We start from the raw sequence: 18,587 nt of genomic DNA, 5'->3' as shown, positions 1-18,587 counted from the left end.
GTCTGTCCGGCGCTCTTCCCTCAGCGGGACTCTGCTGTGAACCGGCCGGTAACAGCCGCACTTCACCGACTACAACAGGTGAGAAAACCCTCTTCTCTCTAAACTTGTATTTATTAAGAATAAGCCTACTGAGACCTCAGTTTAGACTAATAATTGCGCTTTATACAAGTAAAAACCGCGTGTTTCGGACTTTGTGTGACCGGCAGCACCTTGACAGTTCAGAGTGACAAGTTAGCAAACAAGGAGCGGCTACACGTAAAGAGGAACAGCCGACACTCCTTAATAAATGTGCCAAAAAAAATGTTGACATTCCGTTTTTTCACTTACAAGCGAACAGCAAAACATGTAGGATGCATTTAAACGAGCCATTTGTGCTTTCTGATAAAGTCGGCACGTAAACAATCACCTTACACGTCATTATTTCTTTACGACATCAACTTCAGCAAATGTTTCATCCTTCTGCCCGTTTGTTTTGGTGCAGGAGGGCAACGTGATTCAGTTGGAAAACTTGAGAAATAATAAGGGGTTTTTAGAGATTCTTGGATTTGATGTATATCGAATTTACAGGCGACGCAATGATTTCTTTATAAGGTTCTTTAAATCTTCTGTAATGGATTTTCCCTGCATTTCAATGTGGGATTAAGCTGGCATAACTGAGATTGGGTTTTTAAAAATTACCCTGATGATTAAACAGAGTGTTACTAGGAAATTTGTAGTGCAGCACATAACTTGAGATTCCCTCACTTGTGTCTTTGTGAAGTCATTTTCTCCTGAATGTCTTATGACAAATACATTTTTCAGTATTGTGATCTTACAGTTCAGTGTGACTGAAGGAATTATCACCTGTCTCTTGGGCTTCCGTCCACAGCCACCGAAACCCACTGAACTGTGTCTATCTGCTGACATTCGGGCTAACAAGCCAGTTTTGGACTCCTTGTTTACATTCTGGCTCATGTCAGTAAGAGGCTGTGCAGTTGTTTACTGCCTGGCAAGGTGCCTGGCTAGTTTTAGATCATGTGTCAGAGCAAAGACATGCATTGGCATCTGCTGCTGGGCTACACTGCTCCACGATCACCTGGTAGTGTGGTGGAATAACTTAAGTGTCTTTCTAACAGCCCTAAATAGGCTGGCAGACATAATAATTTGCTTGGTTTTTAACTTACGAGTTGTGCCCCAGGCTCGACATGAACTGTGAATTCAAAAGCAACCAAAGACAGAAGCCTGCTGTGAGGGCTTGTCATGTGAGTTGGTTCTGAAGTCTGAAAACCAAATTCAGCTGACTTTTTTTTAAAAATGGCAAAACGTCTTGATGCTGCTTAATTTTTTTTCCTTGGCTTGCGTAGTACCCACTTTCGTGGAGACAAGATAAATGGAGAAAAAGAGATAGTGCTCTGCTTGCACCATCTCCTCCAAGATTGCCCCACAGCTTATTTTGGAGTCCAAGCTGCAGTTTTGTTTTGCACACAGAAAGGATCTGTGTTGTAATTGAAGGCTATGTGGCTCAGTGAAAAAGTCTGTTTGATGTTGTGTCAGTGATAGAAGCAGGGAAACCCAGGGGGAGTGTTTTTACGCCTCTCTGAGAACACTTGTGTCCCTTTGGTGTTGTTTCTGCACTTGCTGTCCCACATGATTGGAATTTCAGGCAAATTGGTTCTGAAGTGGCAGTGAGCGCTGCCTCACTCTGTTTGTGGGCAAGGGAAAAAAACAGATCTTTTTTTTCCCCCAATGACATAAACTGGCATAATGCCAAGCAGTGCTTGACTGAAAAGAAGCTTCCTTTAAGGGAATGTTATCAATGGACCGAGAGTTGATTCCTGCACGGGAAGAGTAAAAGATTAGCTGCATGCTCCTGAGGGACCAGGCTTCCTGGATCAGAGAAAACAAACTAAAGTTGGGTCAAGTTAAAGGCACATGCCTCATAATCCTGACAGAATTTATCCACTGACAGTTGTTTATTAAAAATTGACAGAATTTATCATTAAAAAAAGATTTTTTAAAATTGGTTTCAAGTCATTACACTCTAACTTGCTTGTTGGATCATGTGTCATGATCAGAACTCCGGGGGTAAGAATTATAAAATAATAGAATTATCATTAAGAAAAGTACCGCAGTGAAAAATGTGACACTGATTATTAATTATTTCAGTTATCAAGCAAACAAGACCAACTTCTCTGAATACAGCTTTTCAAATATGACAATTTTCTGCTTTCCCTGCTTTTTGCTTTTTTTGTGTGTGTACAGCTTGAAAAATGAATGGATTTCTCTGACTGTCAGTTACTCATTTGAATCATTTTTTTAAGCAAAAATCCCAACAATTGCTGATTGAAAGTGATCTTTGCAATATCTGGTTGTAAATTAAATTAGGAAAGCAATTTGAATCTCTCTCTAAATTGTCATTGAGAAGTTATAGTAGACACCTTTCTGTTTTTGACATTTTATTAGCCTCACTTAGCTAGACCTATCTCCACAGCACCGTGTCAGCACTGGAGAATGATCTGGCTCCACCTCGTTATCATTATGCACAAGAGGGGGAAAAAAAGCTCTGGCTTGTTTGTAATTCTTTGAACCAATTACACTTGTATTTGGTGGTGTCAAGCCCAGGATGCAGTGATGGTGCCCATGCAGAATAGTGACGGGGTCATTGTTTTGGTGGAACATTTGCACGCAGGGAGGTGAGCATATTTGGACATTAAAATGGCAAATTCATCAAAAGAACCAAACAGGTCTCTCTGATTGCACGATTCAAATTTTCTTCAAAAGCATTGAAATTTTCAGCATGTAGGTTGCTGCTTGCAGGTACTTGTTGTTGTTTCCTGTAGTGGTGGGGATTTTGGAAAAGGTAACAGATAGCGGAAGGGGAGGAGAAGGCAGTGTCAAATGGTAGGCTTTTACCCAAAGGCTACATCCTGTGAGTAAGACTAACTCTGACAAATCAAAATATCTACTCTCATGCAGTGATGTTACTTTCATTGACTGCATTTTATTTATTTATTTATTTATTTATTTTTACAGTACTGTAGACTCAATATGATTCCAATCTGTCTTTTTCTTTCTAGCATCCTCTTTGCAGTGTAATAGCAGGTTGGACTCCTTCTGCCTTCAGGTTGATGGTGACAGACTATGAACACGCACTCAGCCCTGCAGGCAACTAAAACCTCAACTCGGCTTACTGTCCCTCCAGATCCAAGATCATCATCCAGCAGCCAGCCCACCTTCAGAGATAATGGACGTAAACCCCAACAAGGAGAGGAAGAAAGCCTCCTGGACCACTTCACATAAAGCTCCTTCCCTCTAGATGCTACTGAGCCATCTCATGGCTGGGATTCTGCAGCTACCTGTTAATGTGCTGACAAATGTTTGCTGAAACTGTCCCCCTGAAGGAGCATTGAAAAAAGACGAGGACGCAGTCTTGGCTGTCACCTGAGTGCAGTTTGTGTGTCTGCAGCTAGGCTTGTAATCATGGGGAAAGAACAGGATCTGCTGGTGGCAGTGAAGAGTGGAGATCTTTTGGTGGCTCACAAACTTCTCTCCAAAGTCAAGTGCAACAAAACCAGTGAGTACAGAGCTTACAGAGGCTGGGGGGAGTTGGTTTTGCATGATTTCTGTGCCATGTTGTGTTTGTTCTGTGCTCAAGGCCTGGAAGTGTAACTGTTTCCACTGTGAAATAGAACATAGATAGCAGAGCTGGCGCTGCTGCCTTCAGCAATGTTGTTACTCACTAAAACAAGCGCAGTTTCTTTGTGATAACCACAGGATCAGGTTCAGCTGTCAACCACAAAACAGCCCCCTCCGGCAGTCAGGTCGGGGACAATTTGAAACTAAGTGGACTCAAACTGTGGCACAACACGAGCTAATCTCCTAAATGCAGACCCCTGCAGCTCCTGCATCTTGCTGTGTGGGTTTAAGGGCCTTTCTTTTTCGCTCTTATCTGTGTAGATTGTAAGTCAGGCAACAAGCGAGCTCTCTTTACAGTAGCACTGATGCAAATGACAAGGTTCTCCCTTATCCAGACCCAGAGAAAGTTGAGGCCAATAAGGCTGTGATGTTGAAGCTGCTTCCCTTTGTGGTGTTATCTACTGTGGGTTTTTCATCAGGATGGCTGGCTGCTCAGTGACAAGCTCTGGGAACAAAGCTGTGGCTGTCAGGAAAAAGCCTGTTACACACTTTCCACACTACACAGACAGTGAGAGCTGCTTGGCATAGAATATTAAAAATGATATTGTCTGTTTTTGTACTGCTGTGTACTTCTGAGAAAATCCAATGACTGCTAGACTGGCTGAGACACTGCAGCAGGGGAAAGTGAATGAGTAATGTTCTCTGCTGTTTTATAAACTACCATTGAGGTGCCCTGGAGTAAGGCACTGCATCTGCTTCGGAAGAGAAACTCTGTAGACAAATACAAAATTGTGGTTGTCCTGGGTAGCTCCCAGGTCATAATTATGAAAGAAAAAAATTACTTATTCATCAATTATGAATTGATAAATATAGGTCAACATAAATACATGAATATTTTAATTATCACACTATACACTTTCATGAATGCAAACTGCAGTGCCCTCAAAGGTCTGTCAATAGTAGAAAGACAGTGATGTTTCTGCCACTTTTGAATTTATGATGAGACAAAAGAACAGGCTGGCTTTGATTTGATTTCATGCTGCTTCTCAAATCAAATCAAATCAAATCAAATCAATCAAATCAAGTTTGTTGTCATTTTGCTGTACATACACAGTAGTACAGGCAAGATGAGAAAGCGTTGCTTCAGGATTATTCAACCAGCAAGTTTTGCGGAATGCACGTCTGGGATAAGACACTAAATGTTCACTCTTGCTGCCTCCTGAAGGGGCCGCTGCATCCATGCATGCCGCCATTCATTGAACATGGCGAACCTCTTCAGGTCCTGGTAGGTCTTCAGGGTCGCAAAGACACACATGATGGTGTGACGATGGTGAAGCCGCAGATGCTTCCCAGAGCTAGCTGTCTGTCTGTCCGCCCGGAATAATGTCGTCCCCTCCAGCTGTATGTCCGTCTGGGATGGTGTCATGGAGTCATGTTTCTGTTAAAGCAAACACACAGCAGTCTTTCCGCTCTCTGTGGGTTTCTCTCAGCAAATGTAGCTCGTCCAGCTTGTTGTCGAGGGAGCAGACATTGGAGAGTAGGTGCGACGGTCCTGCTGGTCTGGAGGGGTTAGCCTTTAGCATGGATCCCGGCTCTCTTCCTCCTCCTTTGTTTACGTTCGTACCGTTAGTGCTTCCTTCTCTCTCGGGTATCTGCCGGCGTAGTCTCGGATCGGACTCCGTGTTGGTGTAGTATGTCCAAATCACAATCGATCGCCGCAATTCCAGTGCCGTTCGCTGTCCTGATGCCCAGCAAAGTCTCCCGGTCTCAAGTTTTGCGGAATGACCATCTGGGATAGACAAGACACTCAAAACGGTTACGTTCGTTGTCTCCTGCAGGGGCCACTGCGTCTATGCGTGCCGCCATCACCAATTTATTTAATTTATTAATTTATGCAAATTAGTGTATATACGTTTTTACAGACAAACAAAATAACTTACCTTTCAGAATTTGAATTTGCCACTCCTTCAACATATGATGATTTCCACTGCTGATTACTCTGTCCTTTGTTTCTTGATTAATCAATTAGTTTGGTCTATAAAAAGAGAAAGGAAAGGAATTATTGGAAAATTGGAAGAGGATGTGCTTGTTTTCCTAACTCTGGTGGTCCAGAGTGATGTGAATGTTACATAAAGGTATGGGTTGATGGGTTGTTAGTTAGCTTAAGCTAAGTTGGTCAGCTATGTAGCCCACAGTTTTTCCATGTAAAGTTCTAGACAAATGTGAATGTTTAAAATCATAAACTGTTGGATCTTGTGACAGGCAACAAAATCTTATCAGTTGGTGGTTTTGTACACTGCCACATTCAGCACAGATCAGACCTTGTTATGGAGGAAGAATTGCAAAACACTGAAAGGTTAGTGTGAAACCTTTGAAACTTTTGCTTAGTGGTCCTAAAAAATACTTTAAGTAACCTTTTTCCTCAATAGAAAATTGGTTTAACTGAGTATAAGTTGAGCTCATGGCACGATTTTGCTCTTCACTACTACACTAAGAGTATACAAAAAAGATGTAGATGAAGAAGACAGAAAACTATGTTCACCTTTGTATTTTTGTCTTAATTTCTTTGCCAACACCCCTAAACACTGCTTTCAACACTGCTGATCCTTGAGAACCCTTGACAGTAATGTCAGTATGGCTGCATTACTCTGATCTAGTTGTTTGTCACTCTATTAGAGCCTCCAGTGTCTCACAGCAGTATAGCAGATGCTGCAGCTGGCAGGGAGGGTTTTGCAGATGACCTCCATTGTCTCCCATGTACTGAAGTGCCCTGTGGATAGGAGCAGATTGATTGGTTTGTGGTGACCTGCTTTAAAAGGTTTGAAGACCAGTAAGCCCAGAACTGAGGCTGTTCAGTATACTACCACTGGAGTCTCTGTGGGACTCTAAAGCAAGCACTTCAACTGATCCATGTAAAATCTGTTTCTCTGAATAGATGCAGGGAGCTCATGCTAGTTGCCTCGATATGTGCTGTTTTGTGGCACTCTGTGTTTCCCTGAATCTCTTCAACAGAAGCAAAGAGTACAAGTTAGCATGGCCCATCGAGTAACACTTGCCACATTATTAGGGTATATGCCAGGCTGCAATAAACCTTTTTTTTTTCTTTACACCATAGCAGCTCTTTTAAGTTGTACTAAGGCACTGTGGGACTTTGAGTTAAATGCTAATTTCAACATGCTAATATAGTCATGCTGATGTTTAGCAGGGAATGTTTACCATGGTCACCATCTTAATGTAGCATGTACACATGTTTGCATTCGCTTATTTGCACTACAACAAATATACTGTTGAGGCTAATGGCATTGGTTAAGTTTTTATTTAATACTTTTACATGACTGAAGACAAAGTGTATGTTTATCAGATTTATTTTGGATCCTTCCCAGAAGATTAACCATATGAACATTTTTCTTGGCCACCTTTCTAGACAAAATATCTTCTCTGGACCCCAGATTTTTTTTTATTAATCTAATAAACAGTTTGAGACAAAGACTTTCATGCTTCTAGTAGGATCATTTGAATTTCATAACCCATATGCAGAGATTGACCGTTGTGGTTTTTCCAGGACTGGTACTGATACCGATTATTAATAATCAAGGAGACCAGTAACCAATAGTTGGAACAGATATGTTTGTATTAAAATGAAAATCTCAATACCAAATTAAAATAACACAAAATACAAAACAAAATTTTGTTGAATTGCATTTGTTCATTTATATTTGACATATGTTCAAATAAATAGAACTTTTCAACATTTATCCTTCAGTGCTGATTGGTTATTACACGTGGCATAAACTGAGTCCAGGCGATGGTTGGTTGGCTGGTGGTCTGAAAACAAACAGACCAATCACAGTATTCAAGAAACACCTCATATGTAACAAAGAATAATTGTTTCCTTTGGTGCAAAGCAAAAAAATTATGTTTGAAAAGTTAAGACGAAAATTGTGATTGCTCACACCCATGCACTTTACAAGTGAGTTTCACTGTTACTCTGACAACAAACATGACTTATCCATAAGTGAAAAGCCTCTGGAAGGATCAGGTGCTTTTTAAGCTGTTATAGGGGTCTCAGGCTGACATGCTGGACATTCCCAAGCCTCCAGGCTAAGCCTCAGTCCTGGGCTGGGTGCAGATGGTGGGGTGAGGCACCTGCGCATAGACTGAGTGCTGTGTTGGGGGTGAAGGTAGGGGTGGGGGTGGGTGTTGGGGGTCAGGGACTGAGCGAGCATGTGGAGAACAGACAAAAACACAAAGTATTGAAAGAGGGGGTGTCCTAGTCCAGCTGGATGTATGGGACATAGCAGAAGGGGGCTGACTGTGTGTGTGCTCATGTTGTTTGTTGTTCAGGAGTCTGACAGTTGGGTAATATCAAAGTGAAAACACAGCAGGACCTAACATATATTGCAGCGCAATAGTGGGGTGTCTGGATAAACTGTGTTTACTGAGCGCAGAGGAAATGGTACAACATCCAATATTTGCCTTGTTTGTGCTGGAGGCTGCTTTCTTTCCTTTTGTTTATTTGTCCAATATTTCAGATGGCTAATTAAAATATCCATCCTGGTGTGGTGTGGCAGAGGTAGTAGTCTGAAATGTCATTACGTAAGTCTTGTAAATTGACGTCTTAGTTTCTCCTGCCACTAAATACCAACTCTCATAACATACAGTAATATCATTGTCTGTCTGCGATTCTCAGTGTCCTTCTCAGCTACTGAATGACTCCATTTAAATATTACAATAGTGCAGCAATAAATTTTAAGATTCTGAAGCAAGTGCATTAAATTAATCAACAGCAATGCTGAAAGTTGAATCATTTAAGTCATTCAGACTGGGAGCTGGCAGAGGAGACTTACAGTGTCTCAAGGGGATTTGCTGTGGCACTGAGGCTAGTTTGATGGACAGGGAGCTGAGATGGGAGGTTTCTTCTGTGATCAGCCATCTGCTGACATCAGGTTGGGTGCTCAGTCAATTTAAGTGGACTTACCACAGCCTCACTCTTTTTGCTTAGCTGTTGCAAGCGTAGTGTGTTTAGGTACACATACGGCTGCAGCCTCTGCCAATCTAGACACATTCTGCAGGAGCTAGAGTGACAGCTTGACTCATAAAATCATCTTGGCCAAAGTGTCCCCCCCACATATACTTATGACTGGGAGTGGAGCTGTGTGGGTGTTGCTCGCCCCACCCTCAATGGTGACCATTAGAGACTAGAGGTTCTTCAAAGGCCTTCATGATTACAATGTCTTTTGTTGGAGCACATGCTTGCTTTCATCTTGACATACAGCCCAACCCTCTCCTCTGTCACACTAAACACAAGGCCTTTGGGTGATTCTCAACGCACAGAAGGACAAACAGCCACGACACAAAGTCAGAAGAGCATATTTGAGTATTGTGTCAGTCATTTGATCTGTATATGTAATGATGACTCAGACATCCACAAGCCTTTGGCAGTTTTCACCAAATGTACAGGTAACAACAACAACTATGCTGCTATTAGTACGCAGAATCAAATTTCAGGCTGATTCATAAAGTTCGATGTGATTAACACATCATAGTCGCATCACTGCTACATAATTATCCCATGTGTTCAAGGGCATAGTCAGTCATATTGGATTAGATACTGAACTTTAAAGGTGATCAACTATGCAGTGGGTTGCAATTGATCAATTTAAGTGGCTTACGAATATAAGGGTGCTAATGATTTGCAGAAATGTCAATGAATTATCAAAACCATTTGGTTTTCTTTTTTAAAGACCTTGAATATCTGCATAAAAGTTCCCAGAAATCCAGCCAATACTTGCTGAGATATTTCAGTCTCAACCAGACAATCATCATTCAAATGTTTTGTTTAATCTGACCAACTGAAAAAAATATCCTGCTTACATATAAATGGAGAAAAGTAGTGATTCCACACATTTTTAGAAGCCATAGCCAAAGAAAGTTTGACAATAACACAAAAACTTTTTTCCAACACACTAGTACCAACTAGCTAATCCGTTGATCAAGTATATGGTCAGAAAAGAATGATGTTTCATTGCCATATGCATAGGAACTCCACTGAGATTTGTTCTTAACATTTTATTATGATCAGTTATGCGACTGCTCGTTTTCCCTCTGAGGAAAAGTACTTCCACACCAGTGAAACTCTTGCAGTAAATTGGGGCTTCCCATTTGGCACTTGCTCAAGAATTCTGTTTATACTTCAAAACTAGAAATTCTCAGTCCACACTAGTGGTGTTTTCTTATTGATTAATCATTAATGACCTTTCTAAATTAAGATATACCCTCCATCTTCAGCAAACTTAGGCCTGTTCATTGTTGGAAATTCCACATCTTTGTGATGCAGATATATTCCTGTAGTTGCATTTGAAGCTCCTCTGGGGATAATCACGCTCGTCTTTAAGTAAATATATACAAACATGTAAAATGCCATTGCTTTTAACTTTACCTGTTTGTTCTTAGGGCATCTTCACACCTGTAGGTTGTGTCATTTAGTTTGAACCCAGAAAAGGAGTACACAAAGACCACACAGACTTGCACAGATTGCACACAAGATTACTTCATGAACAGTTCACCATCAGCAAGTGGTTTTAGTGGTTCTGCTTTTGAATTCATACTGAAATTGCACATCTGCTATTAAAAACATCCGCTGGTTAGTCCATTTGCTTCCAAACCACAAGTGCACCAGGGCTCAACTGAAAGCGCTGACACCAGCCCAAACAAATGGCAGTAACTGGACAAACACACCAGGGTTCATTTTAAATGAACTTAAGAGCTTAGGTGTGAAAGCACTCTCCGTCTTAACTCTCTGGCCTGTTCCAACTGCACAGATATCATAGAATCAGTTGAATAACTTTGTTGTCACAAATTCTTACACTTTAAAATATTTCATGAGAAACCCTTTTTCTTTATGTCATTTATCACACCATGAAAACAGAAGCTGTTACTTCATTTAAAACAGTGAATCATAAAAATTTCTATATTTCTTACAAAATTACATAATTTCTCTCCATTTCTTTTAACACTTAGTATGAAGTAAATAGTCTTCTTTCACTATTTTAAGTCTGGCTGTGGTTAGCCTCGCTTAGCATAAAGAATGAGCAAAATCAGTTAGCCTGATTGGCTAAAGTGCAAAGTTGCCTGTAAATATTTCTGAAACTTGTAAATTAGAGTTAGTCTCTGGTCTCACTAGGTCTCACTTAAAACTCATCATCATGTCTCAAAATTACATATACGTTAAAAGTTGTCTTCCACAAAAACAATCCCATAGTGCATTAAAACTCTACACCATTGCTTCCTCTTGAATATGCAGATTAGCAGCACCTTGAGCACACCAGCTCACCTACAACTCTGTTCAAACACTGTTAAACTGTTGTAGACTACACAATGGCAAGTTGTAATATTGGAGTTATTCACCCATACTTCGAACCAGAAAGTAAAAAAAACAACAACAAAAAAACAGTCTGGTTCCTTAGGTTTTTAACAAATGAAACTGCAGAATTCTGACTGTGATTGGTACACTGCAGTTTCAAGGTGGAAATGCTCAGCCATGATGTTAACTGCTTATTTTCCTCATGGTCTTTTTTGCATATCAGAATACCATATGAACACATTAGCAGGATAAAAAAAAGATTAAAACTTATTCATGTTTTGTCTTATTTGTTAAATCTATACAGACACAGAAATATGAAAAAGCAACTTGTGGTTTTATGTGGAGAGCTACGTATTTGTGAACCATAATTTCCAAAGCTAAAGCTTGTCATTACACTGAAGTGTGCTGACCAACCGTATCTGGCAAGTCAACCTACAGATGTTGGTGTTGGGTTGAAGAAACAGTAACAACCCCTAAATCCCACAGAGACAATTAATCATTTTGACATTTCTGTTTGTACACATTAAACAGATGTAATGCTAATTAGCCAGACTTGGAGTTGTTGGGGTCATGTTTCACTTTGATCAGAGCCAGATTAGTTGTTTACCCCTGCATGTATTTTTTTTTTTTTTTACTTAGTTAGAATAACCACAGCCCGGTCCCAGCTCCTGCCTTTTCTTTAACAACCCCCACCTCCATCCCTGTTTTAGGGATATCCCATCTGGCCTAATTCCAGATTACAAATCTGTTATACTTAAAAGTACCTGAGAAAAGCTATGAGTTTGTGCCTCAGTGTGTACNAATTTATAAATATAGGTCAACATAAATACATGAGTATTTTAATTATCACACAATACACTTTCATGAATGCAAACTGCAGTGCCCTCAAAGGTCTGTCAATAGTAGAAAGACAGTGATGTTTCTGCCACTTTTGAATTTATGATGAGACAAAAGAACAGGCTGGCTTTGATTTGATTTCATGCTGCTTCTCAAATCAAATCAAATCAAATCAAATCAATCAAATCAAGTTTGTTGTCATTTTGCTGTACATACACAGTAGTACAGGCAAGATGAGAAAGCGTTGCTTCAGGATTATTCAACCAGCAAGTTTTGCGGAATGCACGTCTGGGATAAGACACTAAATGTTCACTCTTGCTGCCTCCTGAAGGGGCCGCTGCATCCATGCATGCCGCCATTCATTGAACATGGCGAACCTCTTCAGGTCCTGGTAGGTCTTCAGGGTCGCAAAGACACACATGATGGTGTGACGATGGTGAAGCCGCAGATGCTTCCCAGAGCTAGCTGTCTGTCTGTCCGCCCGGAATAATGTCGTCCCCTCCAGCTGTATGTCCGTCTGGGATGGTGTCATGGAGTCATGTTTCTGTTAAAGCAAACACACAGCAGTCTTTCCGCTCTCTGTGGGTTTCTCTCAGCAAATGTAGCTCGTCCAGCTTGTTGTCGAGGGAGTGGATATTGGAGAGTAGGAGCGACGGTCCTGCTGGTCTGGAGGGGTTAGCCTTTAGCATGGATCCCGGCTCTCTTCCTCCTCCTTTGTTTACGTTCGTACCGTTAGTGCTTCCTTCTCTCTCGGGTATCTGCCGGCGTAGTCTCGGATCGGACTCCGTGTTGGTGTAGTATGTCCAAATCACAATCGATCGCCGCAATTCCAGTGCCGTTCGCTGTCCTGATGCCCAGCAAAGTCTCCCGGTCTCAAGTTTTGCGGAATGACCATCTGGGATAGACAAGACACTCAAAACGGTTACGTTCGTTGTCTCCTGCAGGGGCCACTGCGTCTATGCGTGCCGCCATCACCAATTTATTTAATTTATTAATTTATGCAAATTAGTGTATATACGTTTTTACAGACAAACAAAATAACTTACCTTTCAGAATTTGAATTTGCCACTCCTTCAACATATGATGATTTCCACTGCTGATTACTCTGTCCATTGTTTCTTGATTAATCAATTAGTTTGGTCTATAAAAAGAGAAAGGAAAGGAATTATTGGAAAATTGGAAGAGGATGTGCTTGTTTTCCTAACTCTGGTGGTCCAGAGTGATGTGAATGTTACATAAAGGTATGGGTTGATGGGTTGTTAGTTAGCTTAAGCTAAGTTGGTCAGCTATGTAGCCCACAGTTTTTCCATGTAAAGTTCTGGACAAATGTGAATGTTTAAAATCATAAACTGTTGGATCTTGTGACAGGCAACAAAATCTTATCAGTTGGTCGTTTTGCACACTGCCATATTCAGCACAGATCAGACCTTGTTATGGAGGAAGAATTGCAAAACACTGAAAGGTTAGTGTGAAACCTTTGAAACTTTTGCTTAGTGGTCCTAAAAAATACTTTAAGTAACCTTTTTCCTCAATAGAAAATTGGTTTAACTGAGTATAAGTTGAGCTCATGGCACGATTTTGCTCTTCACTACTACACTAAGAGTATACAAAAAAGATGTAGATGAAGAAGACAGAAAACTATGTTCACCTTTGTATTTTTGTCTTAATTTCTTTGCCAACACCCCTAAACACTGCTTTCAACACTGCTGATCCTTGAGAACCCTTGACAGTAATGTCAGTATGGCTGCATTACTCTGATCTAGTTGTTTGTCACTCTATTAGAGCCTCCAGTGTCTCACAGCAGTATAGCAGATGCTGCAGCTGGCAGGGAGGGTTTTGCAGATGACCTCCATTGTCTCCCATGTACTGAAGTGCCCTGTGGATAGGAGCAGATTGATTGGTTTGTGGTGACCTGCTTTAAAAGGTTTGAAGACCAGTAAGCCCAGAACTGAGGCTGTTCAGTATACTACCACTGGAGTCTCTGTGGGACTCTAAAGCAAGCACTTCAACTGATCCATGTAAAATCTGTTTCTCTGAATAGATGCAGGGAGCTCATGCTAGTTGCCTCGATATGTGCTGTTTTGTGGCACTCTGTGTTTCCCTGAATCTCTTCAACAGAAGCAAAGAGTACAAGTTAGCATGGCCCATCGAGTAACACTTGCCACATTATTAGGGTATATGCCAGGCTGCAATAAACCTTTTTTTTTTCTTTACACCATAGCAGCTCTTTTAAGTTGTACTAAGGCACTGTGGGACTTTGAGTTAAATGCTAATTTCAACATGCTAATATAGTCATGCTGATGTTTAGCAGGGAATGTTTACCATGGTCACCATCTTAATGTAGCATGTACACATGTTTGCATTCGCTTATTTGCACTACAACAAATATACTGTTGAGGCTAATGGCATTGGTTAAGTTTTTATTTAATACTTTTACATGACTGAAGACAAAGTGTATGTTTATCAGATTTATTTTGGATCCTTCCCAGAAGATTAACCATATGAACATTTTTCTTGGCCACCTTTCTAGACAAAATATCTTCTCTGGACCCCAGATTTTTTTTTATTAATCTAATAAACAGTTTGAGACAAAGACTTTCATGCTTCTAGTAGGATCATTTGAATTTCATAACCCATATGCAGAGATTGACCGTTGTGGTTTTTCCAGGACTGGTACTGATACCGATTATTAATAATCAAGGAGACCAGTAACCAATAGTTGGAACAGATATGTTTGTATTAAAATGAAAATCTCAATACCAAATTAAAATAACACAAAATACAAAACAAAATTTTGTTGAATTGCATTTGTTCATTTATATTTGACATATGTTCAAATAAATAGAACTTTTCAACATTTATCCTTCAGTGCTGATTGGTTATTACACGTGGCATAAACTGAGTCCAGGCGATGGTTGGTTGGCTGGTGGTCTGAAAACAAACAGACCAATCACAGTATTCAAGAAACACCTCATATGTAACAAAGAATAATTGTTTCCTTTGGTGCAAAGCAAAAAAATTATGTTTGAAAAGTTAAGACGAAAATTGTGATTGCTCACACCCATGCACTTTACAAGTGAGTTTCACTGTTACTCTGACAACAAACATGACTTATCCATAAGTGAAAAGCCTCTGGAAGGATCAGGTGCTTTTTAAGCTGTTATAGGGGTCTCAGGCTGACATGCTGGACATTCCCAAGCCTCCAGGCTAAGCCTCAGTCCTGGGCTGGGTGCAGATGGTGGGGTGAGGCACCTGCGCATAGACTGAGTGCTGTGTTGGGGGTGAAGGTAGGGGTGGGGGTGGGTGTTGGGGGTCAGGGACTGAGCGAGCATGTGGAGAACAGACAAAAACACAAAGTATTGAAAGAGGGGGTGTCCTAGTCCAGCTGGATGTATGGGACATAGCAGAAGGGGGCTGACTGTGTGTGTGCTCATGTTGTTTGTTGTTCAGGAGTCTGACAGTTGGGTAATATCAAAGTGAAAACACAGCAGGACCTAACATATATTGCAGCGCAATAGTGGGGTGTCTGGATAAACTGTGTTTACTGAGCGCAGAGGAAATGGTACAACATCCAATATTTGCCTTGTTTGTGCTGGAGGCTGCTTTCTTTCCTTTTGTTTATTTGTCCAATATTTCAGATGGCTAATTAAAATATCCATCCTGGTGTGGTGTGGCAGAGGTAGTAGTCTGAAATGTCATTACGTAAGTCTTGTAAATTGACGTCTTAGTTTCTCCTGCCACTAAATACCAACTCTCATAACATACAGTAATATCATTGTCTGTCTGCGATTCTCAGTGTCCTTCTCAGCTACTGAATGACTCCATTTAAATATTACAATAGTGCAGCAATAAATTTTAAGATTCTGAAGCAAGTGCATTAAATTAATCAACAGCAATGCTGAAAGTTGAATCATTTAAGTCATTCAGACTGGGAGCTGGCAGAGGAGACTTACAGTGTCTCAAGGGGATTTGCTGTGGCACTGAGGCTAGTTTGATGGACAGGGAGCTGAGATGGGAGGTTTCTTCTGTGATCAGCCATCTGCTGACATCAGGTTGGGTGCTCAGTCAATTTAAGTGGACTTACCACAGCCTCACTCTTTTTGCTTAGCTGTTGCAAGCGTAGTGTGTTTAGGTACACATACGGCTGCAGCCTCTGCCAATCTAGACACATTCTGCAGGAGCTAGAGTGACAGCTTGACTCATAAAATCATCTTGGCCAAAGTGTCCCCCCCACATATACTTATGACTGGGAGTGGAGCTGTGTGGGTGTTGCTCGCCCCACCCTCAATGGTGACCATTAGAGACTAGAGGTTCTTCAAAGGCCTTCATGATTACAATGTCTTTTGTTGGAGCACATGCTTGCTTTCATCTTGACATACAGCCCAACCCTCTCCTCTGTCACACTAAACACAAGGCCTTTGGGTGATTCTCAACGCACAGAAGGACAAACAGCCACGACACAAAGTCAGAAGAGCATATTTGAGTATTGTGTCAGTCATTTGATCTGTATATGTAATGATGACTCAGACATCCACAAGCCTTTGGCAGTTTTCACCAAATGTACAGGTAACAACAACAACTATGCTGCTATTAGTACGCAGAATCAAATTTCAGGCTGATTCATAAAGTTCGATGTGATTAACACATCATAGTCGCATCACTGCTACATAATTATCCCATGTGTTCAAGGGCATAGTCAGTCATATTGGATTAGATACTGAACTTTAAAGGTGATCAACTATGCAGTGGGTTGCAATTGATCAATTTAAGTGGCTTACGAATATAAGGGTGCTAATGATTTGCAGAAATGTCAATGAATTATCAAAACCATTTGGTTTTCTTTTTTAAAGACCTTGAATATCTGCATAAAAGTTCCCAGAAATCCAGCCAATACTTGCTGAGATATTTCAGTCTCAACCAGACAATCATCATTCAAATGTTTTGTTTAATCTGACCAACTGAAAAAAATATCCTGCTTACATATAAATGGAGAAAAGTAGTGATTCCACACATTTTTAGAAGCCATAGCCAAAGAAAGTTTGACAATAACACAAAAACTTTTTTCCAACACACTAGTACCAACTAGCTAATCCGTTGATCAAGTATATGGTCAGAAAAGAATGATGTTTCATTGCCATATGCATAGGAACTCCACTGAGATTTGTTCTTAACATTTTATTATGATCAGTTATGCGACTGCTCGTTTTCCCTCTGAGGAAAAGTACTTCCACACCAGTGAAACTCTTGCAGTAAATTGGGGCTTCCCATTTGGCACTTGCTCAAGAATTCTGTTTATACTTCAAAACTAGAAATTCTCAGTCCACACTAGTGGTGTTTTCTTATTGATTAATCATTAATGACCTTTCTAAATTAAGATATACCCTCCATCTTCAGCAAACTTAGGCCTGTTCATTGTTGGAAATTCCACATCTTTGTGATGCAGATATATTCCTGTAGTTGCATTTGAAGCTCCTCTGGGGATAATCACGCTCGTCTTTAAGTAAATATATACAAACATGTAAAATGCCATTGCTTTTAACTTTACCTGTTTGTTCTTAGGGCATCTTCACACCTGTAGGTTGTGTCATTTAGTTTGAACCCAGAAAAGGAGTACACAAAGACCACACAGACTTGCACAGATTGCACACAAGATTACTTCATGAACAGTTCACCATCAGCAAGTGGTTTTAGTGGTTCTGCTTTTGAATTCATACTGAAATTGCACATCTGCTATTAAAAACATCCGCTGGTTAGTCCATTTGCTTCCAAACCACAAGTGCACCAGGGCTCAACTGAAAGCGCTGACACCAGCCCAAACAAATGGCAGTAACTGGACAAACACACCAGGGTTCATTTTAAATGAACTTAAGAGCTTAGGTGTGAAAGCACTCTCCGTCTTAACTCTCTGGCCTGTTCCAACTGCACAGATATCATAGAATCAGTTGAATAACTTTGTTGTCACAAATTCTTACACTTTAAAATATTTCATGAGAAACCCTTTTTCTTTATGTCATTTATCACACCATGAAAACAGAAGCTGTTACTTCATTTAAAACAGTGAATCATAAAAATTTCTATATTTCTTACAAAATTACATAATTTCTCTCCATTTCTTTTAACACTTAGTATGAAGTAAATAGTCTTCTTTCACTATTTTAAGTCTGGCTGTGGTTAGCCTAGCTTAGCATAAAGAATGAGCAAAATCAGTTAGCCTGATTGGCTAAAGTGCAAAGTTGCCTGTAAATATTTCTGAAACTTGTAAATTAGAGTTAGTCTCTGGTCTCACTAGGTCTCACTTAAAACTCATCATCATGTCTCAAAATTACATATACGTTAAAAGTTGTCTTCCACAAAAACAATCCCATAGTGCATTAAAACTCTACACCATTGCTTCCTCTTGAATATGCAGATTAGCAGCACCTTGAGCACACCAGCTCACCTACAACTCTGTTCAAACACTGTTAAACTGTTGTAGACTACACAATGGCAAGTTGTAATATTGGAGTTATTCACCCATACTTCGAACCAGAAAGTAAAAAAAACAACAACAAAAAAACAGTCTGGTTCCTTAGGTTTTTAACAAATGAAACTGCAGAATTCTGACTGTGATTGGTACACTGCAGTTTCAAGGTGGAAATGCTCAGCCATGATGTTAACTGCTTATTTTCCTCATGGTCTTTTTTGCATATCAGAATACCATATGAACACATTAGCAGGATAAAAAAAAGATTAAAACTTATTCATGTTTTGTCTTATTTGTTAAATCTATACA

At 40.3% G+C, this 18,587-nt stretch overlaps 1 protein-coding gene across 2 annotated transcripts in view; it reads left to right on the top strand.

Annotated features, from left to right (window-relative positions):
* LOC103354825 (caskin-2-like) overlaps positions 1-18,587 on the top strand; it is a 76,179-nt gene continuing 57,592 nt past the window's right edge. For both annotated transcript variants that reach the window (XM_008278379.1, XM_008278376.1), the window contains exons 1-2: positions 1-78; positions 3,057-3,553. In XM_008278379.1, the coding sequence (XP_008276601.1) occupies positions 3,460-3,553 (94 nt within the window). In that variant the 5' untranslated portion in view covers positions 1-78; positions 3,057-3,459. The remainder of the gene's footprint in view (positions 79-3,056; positions 3,554-18,587) is intronic.

This window comes from Stegastes partitus, unplaced genomic scaffold, assembly GCF_000690725.1.
Source record: "Stegastes partitus isolate 25-593 unplaced genomic scaffold, Stegastes_partitus-1.0.2 Scaffold122, whole genome shotgun sequence".
NCBI classification, from domain to species: domain Eukaryota; kingdom Metazoa; phylum Chordata; class Actinopteri; family Pomacentridae; genus Stegastes; species Stegastes partitus.
This window is presented reverse-complemented; position numbering and strand designations above follow the sequence as displayed.